The 21,915-nt window shown below is 38.5% G+C and overlaps 1 protein-coding gene across 1 annotated transcript in view; it reads left to right on the top strand.

The window, feature by feature from the left end:
* GUCY1A2 (guanylate cyclase 1 soluble subunit alpha 2) overlaps positions 1–21,915 on the top strand; it is a 190,505-nt gene that overhangs the window by 103,983 nt on the left and 64,607 nt on the right. The window contains exon 6 of the mRNA XM_026706919.2: positions 17,868–18,011. Coding sequence (XP_026562704.1) covers positions 17,868–18,011 — 144 coding nt within the window. The remainder of the gene's footprint in view (positions 1–17,867; positions 18,012–21,915) is intronic.

Raw genomic sequence — 21,915 nt, 5'->3', positions numbered from 1 at the left:
CTGAGGACACAAGCTATCTTCAAGGAATATAAATCTTTCCATTCCCCACTATCCTGTCAGAGTCAAAGAAGCTTCTTGAATGAGCAGCGAAACGTCTTCCAAAAGAAAAACAAGAAAGTCCACTTGCCTCCTGAAAAAAGCACCTTTAGGACAACTATGACTTGAATGACTGAGAATTTCTACAGATCTTTAGCTATACAATTAGGGATGAACATCTTTTGAATGGTGTGGGAGTAAGACTGGATTTCCAGAGGAAAAATTGCAGACTACAGGAACCAGGAGCACGACTCATGTGACTCTGAGGACACAGATAAACCTCCAAGTGCTTCAATGACCTTCTAAAAGGATGCAGATGACCAGCTGTCTGCAAGGAATATAAATCCTTCCATTCCCCACTATTCTGTCAGAGCTGAAGAAGCTTCTTGGATGAGAAGTGAAACATCTTCAAAAGGAAGAAGAAGAAAGTCCAGTTGTCTCCTTTAGTACAGGGAAAGGTACAAAAGATGCAAATACGTTATGTAGGAACAGGAGACTGAAATTTCTACTCCTATCTTGGCCACAGACCCAACTGGATGATCTTAGGCCAGTGACTCTGCCAGCTTTAGGAAGGAAACAACGGCAGACTTTGTTCCTTTGTATTCTGAAGTCTAGCAATAGTTTGTGGAGCCTCACAGCTGTCTTGCTCAGCAGTGCAGTGTTCAACCACCATAGAGGACAAGATTACTGTGCTTTGTTTCATGCTGTACCAGGCAATGAGTTACTTACTCCCTCTGTCAAAATAAATCTATGGTCCGTAAATTGACCTCCTATCAGATTTATCTTCACCTCAGGCCAAAGCTGTATACCCAGTAAGTTTTGAATCATTAGTAACAGAGTATTTTAAATAAAAGACATAGCTCTTTTTAAGCATGCACTTAGATTGCTGTCTGATATTCCTGGGTTGGCTAACTGACATTTATATTCATAGCCTTTACTGGCTATGTCAGATCTATTCACAGTTAACCTATATCAGTGGTTTGGACTCCTGTGCCAAAAATTGCGTGCTCTCACGCTCATGTGCCAGCACACAGAAGGTAATGTGTGTGGCCCCCCCATGCCCCCTGCACATGATTCCCACCCCCTTCCACCCCCTTATCTGCACTGTGCCTCCCAGCTGATTTTTGGCCAGTTTGAGACCTTTATCGGCCTCCCAGAGGCTCGAGGGAAGCCTCTGTAGCCTTTGTAGGCTGAAAAATGGGTCCGTTTCATCACTTGCGGTATTTCCAGAAATATAGGAAGTGATGAAACGGGCCTGGTTTTCGGCCTACAAAGGCTGCAGAGGCTCCTTTCAAGCCTCTGGGAGGCCGAAAAAGGCCTCAAACCGGCTGAAAATCAGCTGGGAGGCACGCACATGCGCAGTGAGGTAAGTTTGCCTGGGGCTTGCGTACCCACACAAATGGCTCTGTGTGCCACCTGTGTGCCATAGGTTCACCATCATGGAGCTATAATAATTACTTTTCTCTGCTGTAATTTAGAAAGTTGATAAGCCTTGTTACCTATTGGGTTTGATTGAGCAAGTAACTTTACATTGTTCTTTTTCATTTCTGTTCTGAAATAGAATAGTGGCTAATATCCCAAAGAAGTGTTATTTTCTATTTCTTACTTAGATTATCCAGTCTATTCAACCTGTCTTTTTTTTTTTTTTGTCCTCTGCAGATATAGTTAGATCTTGATATAATAGAGGATGTACATTAGGGATGGCCAACTGCGGCAATTTTACGATCTGTAGACCCAGAATTCCTGAGCCAGCCATGCTAGCTGTAATTAACTATAAAATTATTATTAATGAATAATTAATTAATTAAGCAATTAACTATTACTGCATATAATTTATTAGATGTTACTTGCCATTGCCAGTTTCCTGGGTGCAAACAAGTATTGTTAGTAAAAATAAATATTGATTTATCCTTTTTTTCTTTAATAAAACAAACAACACTTCATTCCGTATATTTAATTTCCTAGTTTTTAAATTTCAAACTGAAGCCTTTTGTTCTTGCTTGATAGCCCAGTATTATTCCTAATTGGGTTCTGCAATTTAATTTATTCCTTTTTTTTTCTTTTAGAGACATTTAAATACATTTGGCACTCACATACCTTTAATTGTGACAGATAGGGCTTCTTCTCCTTCCCCAGCTCCTAGGGGATTTCATCTGCATATTCTGTAGGCAAACAATTTTGAAGGTAAGTATCATAAGTGCTTCTCCCCAGAGATCAACTGACAACCTCTATCAAACCAAAGGCATCTTCTCATATTTAGCAGGTTTTGTTATGTTTTTACTTTCCGCAACCCCATTTTGCTCAAAGCTGTAGCTTAACATTTTTTTTTATGTTTTACTCTTTTGTTCTTCAAATAGTTTTCAAAATTCCTGGTTGTAATGCTCTCCCTGTTGTCATACTTTACTCTCTTTATTTTTTTATTGAACTTGTTTTCAGAACATGTTAAATTTCTTAAACGTATTCACTCTTATTGGTTATTATGAGATAAGTAGAGGTAGTCCTTGACTTAATGACCACAATTGAGTCCAATATTTCCACTGCTAAGCGAGGCAATTGTTAAGTGAGTTCTGTCTCATTTTATGACCTGTTTGCCACAGTTGTTAAGCGAATCAATGCAGTCATTAAGTGAATCATGCAGTCGTTAAATAAATCTGGCCTCCCCCATTACCTTTGCTTGTTGGAAGCCAGCTTGGAAGGTTACAAATAGACCCCTTGACCCCCAGGACAGTGCAACTCTCTCATAAATGCATGTCAGTTGCCAAGCGCCCGGATTTTGATCATGTGACCATCGGGATGCTGCAATAGTCATAAGAGTCGTGAGTTACTTTTTTCGGTGCTTCAAAGGGTCACTAAACGAATAATTGTAAGTTGAGAACTACCTGTACATGTATATTTCATAGGAATAAAATATGCAATGAACAGGTATATGTTGTCAACTCGCAAAGCATCCCTGAGCTGCTTTTGAATTGCCATGGGCAAGGGGGATGGGAGAGCAAACTTCACAGCTGCCTCAAGGAGCTGGTATTTCAGTCAAAGCAAGGCACATTCTTACTAATACGCAAAGCTTGTCTCCACGGGAGACAATGCAGTGGCTGGAGGGAGTGACTTTTACAACCTGCGAAATTGCTTTGTTGGGGAATGTGACTGATGACACATATTGCGGGGAGGGGGAAACAGGGTCAGAGGCAAAGTACGAATTAACTGAGGTCAGAGTTGGCTCCACCTGGTCTGTACTGGCATGAAGCTCCGAACAAATAAATGGATTTCTTTTGAAGCTTGGCTTGAGGCTCATGATTTAATTAAGGAATCTTCCAGAACCTTGACATATGTATATTTTAATGTTAAAAAGTAGCTTTTATCACCCTTCATATTTATTGGGATTTCAGGCCAAATGTCTGAAAACTCAAGTTCCATCAGCCGCTTGGTTTATTTGAATTTCCTCCTGGGAAAACTGTTTCTTTTACTTTTTGTCTTCAGTTAGCAGCCCTTTTATTAATTGCAACATTCCTGCCATTTGATAAGTCCTCATCCTTTATTTTCTTAATAACAGACTTATTAGGGTGACCAAAATTTCACAGTTTTATTTTGATGCATGCATCCTGTTAATCTATTTGCTTTAGGCTGAATAAACTTCAGCAAATTAGTTTCATTGTGCTTTCCTTTTAAAACCACTTGATGGTTCTTTCTTTCTAACAGTGCAAAATTGATGCTTGAGCACAATTTCACGGTCACATTGCATAAAATAATATATGTAGAAAGTATACATATATGCCTCTTGGAATATTATATCCCTGATTTCTTTAGAATGTATTAGACGTTTCAGTTATAAAAGCTATAAAATATTACAAGCTTAGAACATTGATGCATACATTCTTCACCAGTCATAATTAGTAAGAGGATAAAGAAAAATTTATCTCCATGTACTTAGAGATAAACTTGGTGCTAAAGTACAGATAACCAGTTGTCAGGATTTCTGTAACCAAATTTCCCTTTTTTGTAAAATACATATACATATATACACATACGGGTACACACACAAGCACACGAACATACACACACATATATACACATACACACATATACCATGTTTCCCCTAAAATAAGACCCACCCTGAAAAGAAGCCCTATCATGTTTCAAGCCCTACCCCAAAATTAGCCCTAATTAAGACCAAGCCCACTCCAGGGTGCAGGGGATGGAGCAAGGTAAAAATTAAGCTGGGGTGGGGATGGGGAGGTGGAGCTGCCCTACTTATCAGGCCTCACACACCCTGACACCTGCCTCACCTTCTGTGGCTGCTTCTTCTCGGCCCACTTGTTCTGCGGCTGCTTGCTGCCACTCGCACATGTTGTCCCCAGCCTCCATTTTGCCATAAGAGCCTTCTGAAAAGACACCTGCAGCTGAGAAATGGGTTCCAGATTGATGCGCACGATGCCTCCTGGCTTCCATTTCACCTTCAGATGCCTTCCGGAAAGCCCTCTGCAGCCGAAAAGAGAGCTCTGGATCAAAAAGAAGCCGTATCCAACCTTATTTTCGGGGAAACACGATATACGTATACTCACATATACATAAAGTATACATAATCAGACCAAAAAGAATACTGGGTTTTTTTTTGCTCCAGATGTTGGATAAAGATGAGACACTTGAGAGGACAGGATCATAAACAGGTCCTCTTCTGATGACATCACTGGACAGGTACATATATAATCTATACTTGAAAAAAAATGTAGTTCTTTTAAAACATACACTGGATTGCAGTCTAACAAAGTAATCCTAGATGCATCTATTCATACTACTCCTACCATTACTGTTAATAATATTCAGTGAGATTGAATCCCTTAAAAGTGCACTGGTAGTCCTTGATTTATGACTGGTTGCTTACTGACAGTTCAAAGTTATGACAGTCCATGAAAAAGCTACTTATATCCTGGATTTGAGATTCCAACAATTGTCCCTCTCCCAAGGCCCCATAACTGCATTTTGGGTATTTGGTAATCATCCCACATTTATAGCCATTTGCAATGTTGTATGGTCGCTTGCAGTGTTGTATGGTCACTGTCACTGAGATTTACAATGGTTTTGTCGGAAACTTGTTTTTACTTCGGGTGTTTTGGTGGAAGACCTCTTAGCGAACAGTGGGTTCCCTTAACAACAGAGGTGGGATTCAGCAGGTTCTGACCAGTTCTGGAGAACTGGTAGCAAAAATTTTGACTAGTTTGGAGAACCGGCAATTACCACCTCTGACTGACTCCGCTGCCATCTATTCTCTGCCTCCCGAGTCCCAGCTGATTGGCTGGGTCTTCTTTGTTGCCCTGCACAAGAGAACGGAACTGAAAAGCAAGTTAGTGGGGTAGGGAGGGAATGGAGATTTTACAGTATCCTTCCCCTGCCATGCCCACCAAGCCACACCATGTCCACCAAGCCATGCCCACAGAACTGGTAGTAAAAAAATTGGAAACCCACCACTGCTTAACAACCATATACTTGCTTAACAGCCACCCCAAGAAAGGCTGTAAAATTGGGTGTGTAGACATGTGGTAACTCACTTAATCACTATCATGACTCATGACCAAAATTGTGAGCTCCATTATGGTTGTAAGTCAAGGACTAACTGTGCAGCATTAGGTCTTAAGAATATCTGTTGGGTGTGGTTCTGCATGTTAACGCTGAACATTATTGCTTTGCTTCTGTTGAAAGATTATTTTCATTTTTCCTGTGCACTGTTTTTTTTTTTTAAAAAAAGGCTCACTCCTTCTTTATATAAGTCAATGAACAATCACTGGAGTAAAATATTATCTTCCTTGGAAACAAAAACTATTCCTAAAAATTAAAAAAATCTCAAAATGTCCTTTAATATCAGTTAGAGAGGCTACATGGTGAGAATTGATTGCTGCTTTCCACTCCCTTGAAAGTAGCTGTCTATGGTTCAGCATATTGTTCTTGTCAGACTATCTGTTTATCCCTAGTTCTCAGAGTAGTCCTGCTTTGACTACTAAGTAGGAACTATAGCATGAAGTTAGAAGGAGAGCTTTCCTTGGTTGCCAGGTGGGTTATCATTAAATCCTGGCTGTGTGTTTGTGTTGTTATTGTTGGTTTTTTTTTAATGACCATAAGCCTAATAACACCAATTACTTCATAATGGGAAGAAGAAGCAAGTTTTAGGAGAGCACACTTTAAACAGATGGTAGGATTATCACTTGGAGTCTCTTTGCCCTCTCTTTTCCTCTTTCTCTGCTCATCACGGGCTCATTTTCACAAGCAAACTGCTGTGCAGATGCAGCAGCTTTATTTATTAAGTAATCAAATTCATGTAGCTGCCAATTTCATGAGAAGTATTACTGTCTCAGAAGGAGATTGAGGTGTATGCAAGAAGGAGGGGGTAAAAGAAGGTAAGAACAGGGATAATTTTTTTTAAAAAAAGAAATATTTGTTCTAAAAAAGAAACCTGTTTGATCTTGTTTGAAGATGTTATTTGTTAGCAACAATTACTTATAATGAACAGTCCCAGTCCAAATTCCTTCACTTGTATTGCAGCTATTAGAACGAAAGAGAGGAACTTTCTTTTGGCTTCTAGCTTCCACTGGATTTGCTTGCATCTTTGATTAGGAAAAAAGATTGAATCTGGGTTTCTCATTTATTTATTTGTTTATTTATCTATTCAATTTATAAAGCACCCATCTCAATTAGCTACTCCAGTTGCCTTACAATTCAGTTGTTTTGAACACAACCCTGTCACTCTCAGAAGCTACTAATTAAGCTTAACCTATATATATAGTGATTGCATCCTATATTCTGGTTCAAATTTCTAAAACATCTCCCATGTGAAACATCATCATCACAATGGCCTGGGGGAAAATAAGACTAGAGCTATATCATCCATACAAATAGCTAATTTTTGGAGAGGAATCACACATTTTTAAGTGATTGAATCTGCATAGATTTGCATATCATCAAAGAAAGTTCTGTAGGAATTTGATTTTAACAAAATTCTCACATGGCCCTGCACACTCCAGCTGATTTATCAAAAGTGTTTCCCCAGACTATTTTACAGATTCATTTTAAAAGAACGATAATCACAGTCCCCAGGTTTATATTATAAAAAACATAGCAGAGATGGAAAAAGGCAAGGAAAGAAAAAAGATCGGGCATCAATTCTTAGTGCTCTATCCTTTTTCAAGTATATTTATTAAATGTACTTAGAAATCTTAATTTGTTTTAGAAATGTTTACAGACCTGGTATGCAACATAATGGCTGAGAAACAGGCAAATTCTATGCTAGTGTTCATTAGGAATGGGTTGAAAATAAAACTGCTTACCTTGGAATGTTCCATACCTTAAATATTGCATACAGTTCTACTTGCCAAGATATATGTGACGGAAGAGGAATCCCTCCTGTTCCACTCATAAAATAAGCAATAATTGGAAATGGCAACAGCTCCTTCTTACTGAAATTGTTTCTTCTAATCATATTTAAGATAGGCATTTACTCCTTGTATAAAAGAAATGGGGAATGTCTGTTCAAGTTTACCCACAATAGGTTGTATTAAGAATAATTCATTTTAACCATTAATACAATTAATAGCTACCTTATTTGATTAAATACAACAGTCCTTTTTTAAGCAAAATACTTCATGACTGAATGATTAATCCATTGACTATTGCAGCCCTACTGCATAGAAATAATAAAGAAGCCTCCAAGTACAATTATTTATTATTTGTATGTTTGATTCTAATACTTATTATGATTTGGTGGCATTTGTTCTTAGCCCTTGTGGGAGAATATTTCGTAGCAGAATAGTTGCTTTTCTATAAAATATTCTTTATGCTCAGGAACTTCTGATTTCTGTCACATAATACTCACTCAGTTCGCAATCTTATGCTGTATGTACTTGGAAAATTGTCTGCCTTGTGTAAATCAGTTGATTCAACAGTTCAAACTCAGTAGCTTACACCAGTAAAATTGAATTAGACCCACCTTCCCCAAGCTGCTACTCTGTGGGAAGGTATGATTGCAGCTTCTGTCACTCCCTAACTAGCATGGCCGATGGCTGTCTAGCTGTAACAAGAATCATGTTTGATCACTCCCAGAGGGAATAGCTGAATTAGATTCTAACTTTCCTAATTCACTAGAGAAAGCCAAAGCCATTTGACACAGAATGTAATAATGAACTGATGCACATTTGTAAGTGAATATCCATATGACGGTGAGCTGTTGCTGATCCTGGCTCCCTAATAAAATGCTACAATATAATAGAATATTCTGACATTATAAGTGTGCAACATGTTTGACATTGCCAGGGTATATATGGCTGTCTAGTTATGTGTACTACATTTTACAATAGGATATGATCTTTTTCCCTTTCCAAGCGATTTTGTGTGGGGTTGTAACGCCTCTGAAGATTAGCCCCAAAGGTTAGCAGCTGCTTGAATCGGTTAGGATTAATGTTGTAGCAACAGCAATAGCACTTAGTTTTATATACTGCTTCACAGTACTTTACAGCCGTCTCTAAGCAGTTTACAGAGTCAACATATTGCTCCCAACAATCTGGGTCCTCATTTTACTGACCTCGGAAGGATGGAAGGCTGAGTCAACCTTGAGCCTGATGAGAGTTGAACTGGCAAATTGCAAGCAGCCTGCAGTCAGCAGAAATAGCCTGCAGTACTGTATTCTAACCACTGTGCCACCGCAACTCTTGTATCTGGTGACTATAATCCTTATACCCAAATAAGGCTAATTCCTCTTCTGCCCAGTTACCTCTTTCCTTCATCTTTTCTCCTACCAAGAAGTTCCATCCCTTCTTTTTCTCTTTCCTCAGTCTCGTAGCATATCCACCCTCCCCCCTATTTTTTCCCCATTTTTCTTTTAAGGAGGAGGGGGAATGTACACGTGGGCATGCAAACTTGTGTTCTCTATGAGAATGGTTTATGTGTTTGCGACAGAGAATGATTGTTAATAGAGATTGTTAATTTTGAATGGGCTTATTTAACAGGTGGAATATTGAAGTTATTGAAGTAATACATCTTTTTCTCCCATGAGCTGTTCAGAGCATCCAGTAGTGGGAGGTGCTTCAGTCTCTGGATGTCTAGGCTGGGCTTAATTTGTGGAATGCTCCTCCTCCTCCACGGGACTCCTCCCCAGCGTTCCCCAGTTTTGGCTCAGCCTCGTTGTGGATAGGCAGTGCTTTTTGTTCTTCCTTGGCCGAAACAGGAGTATTACTCAGCAGGTTTGGATATAGTCCAGTTCGGGTTTTTTCAGGCTTTTAGCTTCCAAATCACTTGACTATCTCCCAACGTTAGCTCTCTCCATCTGGTCGTCGGAGATCATTTGCATTTTCAGGCTGCGCTGTTTCGCGCCCGAAGCGGCGGGTGGCTTCGGCATTGCTTCGAGGCCCTCCCACATCTGCTTGTTCTACTCCCTGCCTTTGTGATTCCGTATTGCCTTTCTCTATATCGGCAATAGTGGCATGTGCGTTTTCGCTCTCATCCAAGTCGTATCGTTTGAGTTTTCCCCTCAGAATGCCATCTTGGTGTGGAAAGCAGAAAGAATTCTTTCCACCCCTTTCTCCGCCATTCCTTTTAGCCACAAGGTGAAGCCATCGGAGGCATTTCCCCGCATGGTGGGAGTTTGTTGCTGGGAAGCACGCACCAAAATTAACGGCCATTGTTTTTGCCTTTACTTAAAAAAAAAAAAATGCGTGGCCGCGCTATTTGCAACTTGAGCTGTGTGAGCTAGTTTTCCTTCCCAATCAGAGGTTTTTCCTTCTGATAACTTAAAGAATTATTATACCTCGTTTTCTTATTAGATTCGAGGCCATCCGTGTATTATTGTTGGCTTAACCCTCACAGCTTTACTCAGCGGCACAACAGTGAGCACCCAGGCCCATGTCCACCTGTGCAGGGAAGCTGTTGAAGGCCTCTCTTCCCTTTGTTATCTTGACCTTTCAGGCGTTCTTAATTTGGCTGTTTGGATATTCACTCTGTCAAGCTGTTTCTCTATTAATTTAGGTCTTTCTGACGTCCAAGATAACTCCCCGGACCCAGCTCCCATTGGCGGATGCGTTAAATTATTCACAGACCAATGGGACTCCTCAACGTCTGATTCCTGGGTCAGAGACACAATCAGATTTGGTCTTGCACTGGAGTTTCAATCCACTCCCCCAGACTTTTTCATGTCATGCCCTGTTTCCAGAGATCCGGCTAAATGTAATCTTATGGAAACAATTATCCATCATTACTGGACATATGAGCCATCCTATCAGTAGCTACCAATCAACGAAGGCGGGGTTTCTATTCACAGTTTTTGTTGTTCCCAAAAGTTCAGGGGGGTGGAGAGCAATATTGGATCTGAAACATCTCAACCGTTTCTTAGTATATTGCAAGTTTAAAATGCACACCCTGCAATCTATCTTACTTTGCATCAGAAAGGGTGACGTACTTGCCTCCATAGATCTGACAGAGGCGTACCTACATATTGCTATTCGGCCTTCCCACTATAAATTTCTGAGATTCTGTTATAATAACCACCATTTTGAATATGAGGCCCTTCCTTTCGGACTAGCTTCTGCCCCCAGGACCTTCATGAAGGTTCTCGCAGCGCTAGCTGCTCATCTCCGTAATATCCCCATACGCCTCCAGTGTTATCTTGATGACATCTAGATTTTGTCATCTTCCTATCATTGACTCAGTTAACCCATCTGGGGGCAATCATAGATACGGTGGAAGGCAAAGTTTACCTGTCACCAGATATACTAAATAGCATTCAGCAATTAGTTAAGGAGATCAGGGGTCTTAAGAGGGTGTCCCTAGCGGAACTATCACAATTGTTAGGCAAGATGATCTCATGTATATCTATCATCCCTTGGGCCCAGCTCCACACTAGATCCCTCCAGTGGTTCCTGCTCCTGTACCAGCGCTCTGGCCGAAGCAACCTGAGATTTTTTTTCCAGGTACGCCTCACAAGGAGTGGAGAAGTTCAATTCGCTCCACTGTCGTTGGCCCCCGGGACTTCTGTATGCATTCCCGCCACTTCCACTGCTTCCCAAGGTCATCCAGAAACTGCTAGACGAGAGGGCGGAGGTGCTTCTAGTAGCTCCTTACTGGCCCAGACGGCCATGGTTTGCAGACCTCCTCAGTCTATCCATATCAACACCATGGAGAATTCCACCAGACAGGGTCTTGCTAACCCAGGGACCCCTTCAACATCCGGACCCTCAATGGTTGCACCTGACCGTCTGGAGGTTGAGTGGAGTCGTCTGAAGAGCAAAAAGTTTTCCAGCTGAGTTATCGCCACCATCCAAGTCGCCAGATGCCGCTCAACAATTCGCATTTACAATGCCACATGGTCCAGTTTCTGCAAATGGTTTACCAAGTCTCGAATTGATCCCATCTCTCCATCTGTGGCTCTAATCCTAGAGTTCTTGCCAGAGGGACTTGACAAGGGATTATCACCTAATATGTTGAAAAGACAAGTGGCGGCCTTGGCATCAGTTCTCACTTGTGAAGGTCTACTATCTCTTTCCCATCATCCACGCATACGGAGTTTTCTTCCAGGAGCCACAAATTTATGCCCTCGAGCGGTACACTGTTATCCCACCTGGGACCTTAACAAGGTCCTTGTCGCACTCACTAAGGGCCCTTTTGAACCCTTGAAACCGTCAAGTCTCCAATTTCTGATGTATAAAGTAGTTTTCCTTGTAGCGATCACTTCTGCTCGTCGTATTTCGGAACTTGCAGCTTTGTCTATCAGACAAGATCTTTGTGTTTTCTATTCTGACCAGGTGGTCCTTCGTCCTGATCCTATGTTTATTCCCAAAATTAACTCGGTTTTTCATAGGGCACAAGAGCTGATGCTTCCTAATTTTTGTCCCAGACCATCCCAAGGGTTGGAACTACAATGGCATAGGCTTGATGTGAGGCGAGCATTGTGAATATATATTAATCGCACAGCAACTTTCAGAAAAACGGAAGCCTTATTTGTGTCGTTTCAGCCCAACACTCAGGGATGCAAGGTCTCATCTTCTACAATAGGCCGTTGGCTACGGGCCGCGATAGCGAAAACGTATCAGACTCAAGCACTTCAGGTGCTCAACAAGGAGCGCCACAACATCAGCAGCGTGGGCCACACAGGTACCAATAACTGGGCCTCTCCATCCCCATTCATTAGGCATTTTAAAGTAGATGTGTTTGCATCCGCTGAGGCTTCCTTTGGGAGAACAGTTCTGCAACGGGTCCACAGGGACCAGGAGGGGATTCCAGGCCAGACATAGTCCCTCCCATAGGACAGGCCAAGCTTTGGTATGTCCTACTACTGCTCATGGGAGAAAGGGCATTGGTACTTACCTGACACACCCGTTCTCTTTGAGCTGTGAAGAGCATCCAGCCCCACCCTTTTTCCATCTGGTGGGGTCCTGTTTCGGCCAACAAATTGTTAGGGCATTGAGGACGAGGGCGTTTATTTCTCTTGTCTTCGCCAAAACTGGGGAATGCTGGGGAGGAGTCCCGTGGAGGAGGAGGAGCATTCCACAAATTAAGCCCAGCCTAGACATGCAGAGACTGAAGCACCTCCCACTACTGGATGCTCTTCACAGCTCAAAGAGAATGGGCGTGTCAGGTAAGTACAACACCCTTTTTGCCCTTGGTACCTTAAGGTGAGGGAGAATGTGGATTATAGAGACAGGTGAAAATACATATGTATATGTAGCTTTATGTTTGACACATACATTTATTGGATGTATATATTAGCGGGTACACAAGATCTGCAAGACTGATAGCAGTCGGATTTGGCAAATCTGGATGAAAGATTTGGGGAGTTGGGTACCTGAGAAATTTTCTTTGTTTTATCGTGTTATGGTTGATTAGTTTGTTGTATGTTGTTCAGAGCTGATTATCTTAAATTTAGGGTTATCTTTATTTCAAGGAAATACAATATATAAATCTGTGGTCAAATCCCGATCAATTTCCCATTAAACATGCAGGTGGAAGATGTATGTAGATTTCTATTAGAGTAATTGCCTATGAATATTTATATGCTTTCCTGACTTTGCATATTGTTAGTAGAAGTAACTGTGGCAGCAAATTAAATGACTGTGCCTAAAAATAGAAATGACTGTGCCTAAAAATATTAAACATAATTGAGAATGAATAGTTATAATGAGAAATATAGGTTTTAGTTTCTATTCATTTAAAAAACTGTGACAGGTTTGGAAAAGTGAGAGATAAACTGCTAAAATTATTTTTTTAATGCATCTTTTTGTTCACTTGTGAGATCTACAACATATTTGAAGTATTTTCGGATATAATTAATTCTTTAAATCACATTCACCCTTTGGTCAAATCATTTTAATGCAATTTTAAACATTGTTTGAGTTTCTGCATGCAATTATTTCATAATATTGATTCTGTTTAGCAGCCAAAAATTCTGTTTTGCCAGACTGTCTTCTGAACTCTGTTGTTACAAATGGGTTAGCTTCATGTACTGGGCTAAGCTATGATTTCTTCAAACTGTATTCATAATAGCTGATTTATGTATAATGTTAAACTATAAACTATGGTTTGCTTTTTTCATGCCACATTAAGCTGAAATCAAACCAGGCACTTATATAGCATTCACAAACAGTGTTGGGAAGCTGCTATACTAATTTGCCACATTGTATAAATACACATCATTGTCCATAAGAATAGAAGCATTAATTTTAAAAGGTAGAATGGTTTCTGTAGGGTCAGTAATTCTTGTAAATGTATCGTTATCAAGTTGTCTTTTCATTATATCATTTGACATCTCCCTGCAAGCCAAGTTCTTCTCTTCTGTTATTTATGAGCACCTCCAGATCTTGAAATTCCTGCTATGCTGGCTGTCAATTCATCTGAGAATTTTTAGAGTTTGCGCGAATCAGGTTACATTCACATCTGCCACCATTGGTGTGAACAAACGTTGGTGTGAATTTCATAATCCTGCCTCAGAACACACTATTGGATTCTGAGATACAACAGTGGATGTGTTAGCATGTTGAGGTTAGGTCTTTCCTAACTAGGCCTTTGTAAAAAAAAAATTTTTCCCCAAAAATAAAGCATTTCAACAATGCTTCAAATATTTGAAGCTTTGTTGAAATGCTTTATTTTGAAAAAAGAATAATAAACTTCTTGATTTTGAAAATAATAAATAAACTGCTATAAATAAAGCTGTTTAATGATATAAGGTAATAAAAGAAGCCTTTTCCTCCTATCTGTAGAGGAAAACAAAACTGGCATATTGCTTTGCATTGTATTGCTTCTGAGGCTCTCAAACCCAAAACTGAGAATGACACGTGCAATTTTTCCAAGCTGAGTTCTCACATTTGCACCTACAGATAACATCATGCCAGACTGTGGGCTCCACTGTCTGCATCTACTATATTCTCTGGAAAATTTTAAACAGGGCTGTCTTCATTCTGTTTCTCTCAAACATTACATCCAGACTGAATTGTCTCTCCAGAATGTACCCCGTCTTCCTGGGGAAGACACCCAGTGGTGGGATTCCACTGGTGTAACAACTGTTCGGTGAGCTCATGCTTTGCACGCACATACATTTGAAAATCACCCATTTTCAGCTCTAAAACATACCTTCTACTGCAGCCCCAGTGAGTAAAATAGCTGAGGTGCGGCAATCTGCTGTGCCGCACGAATCAGCTGGGCTTCGAAATATAGGAAAGATTAGGACAGGGGCGGGTGGGCGGAGACAACTGATCGCCGGAACTAAGGGTTCATCTGAACCGGTATCAGCCTACCCCTGGATCCACCTCCTTACTAGATTATCACAGAAGCCTCACCCAGCTAATTCCCACATTTTCAACAGCTAATAGGACATGCTGGTGGCTGCACCGTGCTGGCACAGTAGTTAGAATGCAGTGTAACAGCCTAATTCTGCACACTGCCTACAGCTGGCAGTTCGGGTCTCACTGGCTCAAGGTGACTTTAGCCTTCCATTCTTCCAAGGTCATTGAAATGAAGAGCCAGATTGTTGGGGGCAATATGCTGACTCTGTAAATTGCTTAGAGAGGGCTGTAAAACACCATGAAGCAACATATAAATCTAAGTGTTATTGTTCTGCTTAGTAAAAACCTCAGAAGCATCACAAGAAGCTTTGATGAAGTTAATTGCTTCAGGTCATTGAGAGGCATGATACCACTTCTGCAGTGTGGAGCACTTTATCTACTTCTTTGCCCAAGTCTGGTACTAACCATACCTTATTATTTTTTGACTTGATGGTCTTGGTTTTTGCTCTGTCTTTGTTCTGCAATATTGATTTAGCTATAGATCAACTGCACAGTGTTGTAAATAAAAGAGGAGATGCTGCTTCACCTAATTTATCCTCATATGAAAAGAGAAGTGCTTTCAGTTCAGAAAGGTTGTTTTTCTCCTCCTTTTGATTGGGTCCTTGGTTGCCTTTTTAAAATGCAGATAAGAAGATTACTTAGAGCAAGTCTAAATAGGTTTCACAGCAAAACTTCTGTGGCATATGAAATACGACTCCTTACAATTAGTTTGTCTATTTATTCATATGCTTAATTCATTTATTCTTTTATTGTGAAGTTGAAGGCTTTTTGTTTTGATAACTGGCTGGGGCAAACCTGTAAAACAAGTCCTTATTTATTTATTCTCATTTATTACAGTCACAGTACTAGCACTAGAAACAGCTTTATGTATAAAAAAGATCAGTCGCAAATTTACTTATCTCCCTCTCCAAGCACTGACTTTGATTGGGCTAAACAAATCAGTGGTTATTAAGATTAGAACAACAGGCTAAATTAGTGTAAATGCTGCTTGAGTTTTAGTTCTCTATCCCAAATGGACACGCTATTTATATTTTTGTAGTCCAGAATTGGGTTTTTCAACTGGAAAATTAGAATACTTATTTTTAGTTGGAGCAACATGTTACAATAGTGAAGTGGCATAGTCATGTCTTAAATGATCAAGGAAATGCTTCCACTTCCACTACAAGTAAGTTATTAAATGCTTTTTTTTTTAAAAAAAATATGTTTTTAACTGATAGGAAAAAATATTTCAGGAATCTTTATAAAGAGCAGACTGTTAAGGAGTAGGTCAGTAAGATTGAAAAAAGAGAGAGAGGTACATTCTAAATATATGTATCTTTCATATATATAAATCTTTTGTTCCGTGAAGACAAGCTGAGCAAGAAAGATATCAAATTGAACAGAAAATGCTCTTCCCATACTACCATTCCTTCATGGTTTGCAGCACCCCTAAAATTTCTTTTAAAGAAGGAGTTGAAAAACTATTCATACTTTTCCAGTGTTTAATTTGGCCTTTTATAACCAGCATTATAAATATTCATACTTTGGCTTTAGTATTATTTGATTAAAGCATTATAATGGAGTTGAAGCCTACTAAGTAAATTTGTCAGTGAAAATAAATTATGACAAGACTAATGAGGCAAACATCTGTCTAATATTAAAGGCATTTTAATGGTATGCCTACTGAGGATAAAATTAGATTAACTGGATTTAAAGTTAGCAGAAGTAAGAAAAAAAGTTAAGAAACCAATGCAATACTATTGCTAATATCTATTGTCTGCCAAACCAAAGAAAGATTTGAAAGCAAATTGTAGATCTTTGAGAGTAGCAGTGATCAAAGCTTTAATCATGCCAACATCTATTGGGAGACAGATTCTTCCACGAAACTCCTGACCATCCTTGGTGGCAACCTTTTCTTTTGGAAAATGGACATGCTCACTAGTAGAGCAAACATGGATGAAGAAGTACCAGTAACTTTGGAGAAAAGTGATAATACAGTGCAGTGAGTTTCTTTATTTGAAGCAAAACTAAAGTTGAATGTGTTCAAATGTACTGACTTAAAGAAAATGGGTTTTAATTAACTCAGAACAAAAATAAGCAGGATTCTAATGAGTAAAGCATGGTATACATGGTACTAAAACACAATTGCAAACCATTCTAGCAGGGAGGTAAACACATCAGGAAAAGAAGTCAGTGTTGCAGCACAAAAAGCTTAGGAAGGTTAAACAAAACAAAACAAAAACCATCTGCTAACTGGAAAGAAGGGTACGTCACCAAGAAATAACAAGATAACATGGAATTATAGAAAAATGCTACAAAGAATAAAAGTCTGGAATTGGCAAAGGGTTTCTTCAAATCCAATAAATCAACAGATATATTCAAAATAATAAGAGTCAGTATACCAAGTGCTCAGTTAAGATTGCAATATTCCAACAATCACAAGAAATGATAAAACTATTCAACTTTTACTTTGAATTCAGCTTCTCCAATAAGGAGGTATACTAAGCAAATGTGAAGAAAAGGATGGAGAAATTTCAGATTGATGGCAATATGGATAAGATTTTAAATCTCATGGGTTCATTGCATTTGATTTCTACTTTTACCAGTCTTATTTTTTTTTCTATTCATTTCTGATTTGTTAAAACAAATAACATGAATACAATGTTGGAAGAATTATGTGAACCATGGTTGCAAAGCATGTAGACACTTTTTTATTGGTACTATATATCTAGCAATCCATGTAACGATAATCCAAACAATCTGCTTTCTTTTGGTATAAATTCTTATCACTCAGTTTATTGTACAAGTTGTCTCAAGTGCAATCGTTTCTTGTTTACTATGGAAAATAACTCCATCGAGGTGTCATGATTTGATGGTGCCTGTTTACAAACTTGGAGGGTAATTATACTCCCTTGTCTTAATAGCTTATCTTATTGATGCTTTGCTGACATGTTTTTAAACAGTATTTGGTGATTGTAAATATTAATGGCACCAATTCCCCGCTCATTATCATGTGTTTGCATTTGATTTGCCTGATTGCTGCAGGTGGAGACAATAGGGGATGCATACTGTGTGGCGGCCGGGCTCCACAGGCAGAACCTGAATCATGCAAAGTCAATTGCTCTGATGGCCCTGAAGATGATGGAGCTGTCAGAGGAGGTGCTCACACCAGATGGAAGACCAATTAAGGTACCTTCTTTTCTATATATTTTCAGCAGTTCAATGAACGAAAAGAGCAGCCTATGCTTGCTAACATAGCGAATAATATGTCTAAAGTTACAGTCTTGCTAGAAGAGGTGAGTTGTAGATTACATGCTGAGCGTGATGGTCCAGGATAATATCCCACTTAATTACTTACTCAGGCATTGGCAAAGGATTGAAAAGAGCTGTGGTTACGCAGTGATTAGAATGCAGTACTATAGGCTACTTGGGCTGACTGCCAGTTGCTAGCAGTTCAGCAGTTTGATTCTCACTGGCTCAAAGTTGAATCAGCCTTCCATCCTTCTGAGGTTGGTAAAATGAGGACCCAGATTGTTGGGGGCAATAGGCTGACTCTGTAAACCGCTTAGAGAGGGCAAGTCTAAGTGCTAGAAACCTGTTATGTTTTACTTACGGGCTTCTGGTTGTCTGCTGTAGATTTAGCTGGAGTCCATCATACTGTCTTAACTTCCTAGAACCATCATCCATAGGCAACACGTAGCTTCTCAATTATTTTTTGTTTGGTAATTGGAGTACTCTGAGATTCAGATCTTTAGAAACAAATTATCAGATAAACAGGACCCTGATTTTCCCATTGTGTCTATATTTATGGAGAAGTTACAACCCCAGGAGACTATGAATTCTTGTCTCACCTTAGGCATGAAAGATGCCTGGGTAATTTCTGGCCAGTCACACTGTCTCAGCCCACCTCGCCTCACAGGGTTGATGTTATGGAGAAAATAGGAAAAGGAAGCAATATTAGATTTGTGTGTCTTGAGTTATCTACAAATATAAGGGCAGGATAAAAAGAATTAAAAAGAGAGGGTCAAGACTCTAGTGAAATTAATGCACTTAGTTTACTTCAAGTTCACTGCATTTCAAAAATGGAAGAGAAACGGCCAAAATTCTGGCAAGCTTTAGGATTGATGTCTTCGTTTAAAGATTTGTTGATTCATATGCAATCTTAGATGAGAAATGAGTACTTCAAATTTATATTGGAAATGTGGACAGCATAAAAAGGTCATTTTTGACATATCTGGTGCGTTTGTAAAACAAGAAAATTTAAAGGTCAATATTTAAGTGAAATCAGAATTTTTCTGGCTGGGATTAATGGGCAGTATATTACAAAAGAGACATGGAAGTGGGTTTTTTTAAACACATGTTCACTCATATGACATTATTATATGTGCAAAATGGAAAGACTCTGAAATACCCACAATGAGGAATTGTTGGTAAAGTTGACAGAACTAGCAGAAATGCCAAGATGAACATGTTTGTTTAGAGAAAGATCAACAGCTGCATTTAGCAATGATTGAAAACCCCTTGTAGTTATTTTTTAAAAGAAAAAAGAAAAATGGACTTGTGATTTATGAGTTTGAAAATTAGACAGGATAACTTATGGAAATAAGGAAATTATGATGTAACTGTACAGAGACAGGGCAAAGTAAAAATTTATAACTGTTGTCACAAAGATCAGAAGCTGATTTTTTTGTAATCTTACTTTTTATTTTTCTTTCTTTTTTTCCGTTATTATTTTCATTGCTTACTATTCTTTTTATTTATTTCTCTTACATTTTTTCTTTTACTATTGTTAAATTATAAAGAAATATAAAATTACTTCTAAGTAATTACTTTTTCTTCCACAACTCATTGCTCCTATAACCTTTGAAAAAATTCATTTCCTTGCTTCTTTTGATGGCATAAGCATGTTCTTATTTATTTGTTCATCATTTAAAAAGAGTTGATGCTAGATGTAGGTGTTGCTAGTGGTAATATTCAAGTTTGGATTGATAAAGGTGCATTTCATTTGATAAAAAAAATATTTTAAGTTTACTCTGTAAGCAGTCTTAAATGTATACAAATAAAAAAGAAACCTTTGAATTTGTAAAGTGAAAAATTTTTCTCAGAAGGAAAGCAGGAATGGACATGAGAGATAAGGCAATTATTAACCCAACCTAAAATTCAAAGCCATAACAAGAATTATGTATATAGTGCTAAATTTCATGTAACCCTTAATAAATTGAATAATAACATGTCATTTAACAGCAGTTTTTGCCATCAAGATATTCCATGAGATACACTAAACTCCAGATAATTAAAGTTTAAATTAATTAGTGAACTTGCATCACACATACAAATAATTCTCAGCTCTTCCTTTAAAAAAATCACTTATACTTCATTCAGTAAGAGACTTAATAGCTTGATCTTGATATTAATATAACTTTCTTCATTAGCAAAAAACAAAAGACAATAAATAATTTGGGTAATGGCAGGAACACGGGCAGAAAAATATGGAGAATGATTCCCCTTTAGGAGTTTATTTTATTCATTTTATTGTGGCTGCATAATCCAGATGATGTTATAAAGAATGATAGTGCTCTAAAGTAAATTTAAATATATTTTATTATCTCATTCCTTTAATTTATTTGGCATAGGAATGTAATGGGATATGAGAATAATCTTGGGAGACAGGAGGAAGAATCACAATCAGTGCTAGGGTCAGATAAGAAAAATACTGAGTCCAAAGTAGGAATGGGGACACTTTTAGTGATGAATTTCAAAATAGAAGAATAAATAAGTAAATAAATAAATGCATATATACCTACACACATACGTACACACATATGTACATAAATATATAAATAAATTAAATAGCGGTGGTCCTTTTTGTGATGAAGATAGATCCTCAACCTACAACTGTCACTCAGTGATTGGTTGAAGTTACAACCCCCCCAAAAGGTAATTATGACCAGGTTCCAAAGTTCCACTGGCTGCCCCCCAAGTCACATAACTGCATTTGGGGCACTAAGGATATTTATATTTATGGCTACTTGCAGCATCCCATAGTCATGTGACTGTGATTTACAACTGCATTTATTTCCCATTTTTGGAAAAAATGCTCCATAGTGAACAATGGGTGCACTTAATGACTGCCACACATACACAAAATAGTAAAAAAAAAAAAAACAGGTCTGATCATGTAATGACCTGCTTTATGACCGCCATGACTTAGGAGTACAATGAGCAGCCTCCATTAAGTCGATAATCGAGGACCAGATATAGTTGAAAATTGGTTAATGGCATAATTTGTTTTCTTTAGATTGCAATGTTCGGTTTCAAAAGTGTTGGCGCTTTTGTCTTTCAGGAAATGCCTTTTTAAAAAAAACAGTGTTTCCAAACACATAGCAAGATTTTCAAACATATAATTTCCTTCCAACATAAACAGTCTTTCCAGCATTCTTCAAATATAAGGAAAAACTGCTGTTTAGTACTCATTCAAATGCATCTCCTAGAAAGGTTTGTAATAAAGATTTTTTAAAAACTGAACATGCAGATGTTTACCTCTTTTCCCCAAGCTTTTGATATTTTGGTTTTTAACAGCAGTGGTGATAACAAAGATATAGAATTCCAATATATGCACATACTTTCACAGTCTGTTATTATTGATGCCAAAAACATCCTCATCCATATTTAGTTAACCGTTTGCTCATGATGACTCTCAGTATCAGTGAAACTATGCACGCAGATTTATATCACCATTAACTGCACACTCAGGCAAGGTTACTTTTACACATGGATGATTTCCTTTGCTAGGTGTCTTTAGGGACCTAATTTTTCATAACCGTGTAAGGGGAAATTGCTTGCTTCTGACATCTAGTAATGGACCTCTGTGTTGTACTGTAAAAATAGTTTGATTGTTAAGATCCCACTGTTGGCTGATTTTATAGGGGAACTGCCTAAAACATGAAAATATCTTTTAGTTGTTCTTTTCTATAACACTAGCATAAATTATGATGCTAGTATTACTATTAGTTCAGGAGAGTTGGTAGTGTTATTTGAGAAGCTTTCCATAGCTGGCCCTTATTTAATTTATTTATTTTAAAAATTCAGTTTA

This window comes from Pseudonaja textilis, chromosome 7, assembly GCF_049901715.1.
Source record: "Pseudonaja textilis isolate UNSWEBS1 chromosome 7, rPseTex1.2, whole genome shotgun sequence".
In the NCBI taxonomy this organism is placed as follows: Eukaryota; Metazoa; Chordata; class Lepidosauria; order Squamata; family Elapidae; genus Pseudonaja; species Pseudonaja textilis.
Note: the sequence above shows the minus strand (reverse complement) of the source record. Positions and strands in the feature narration are given on the sequence as shown.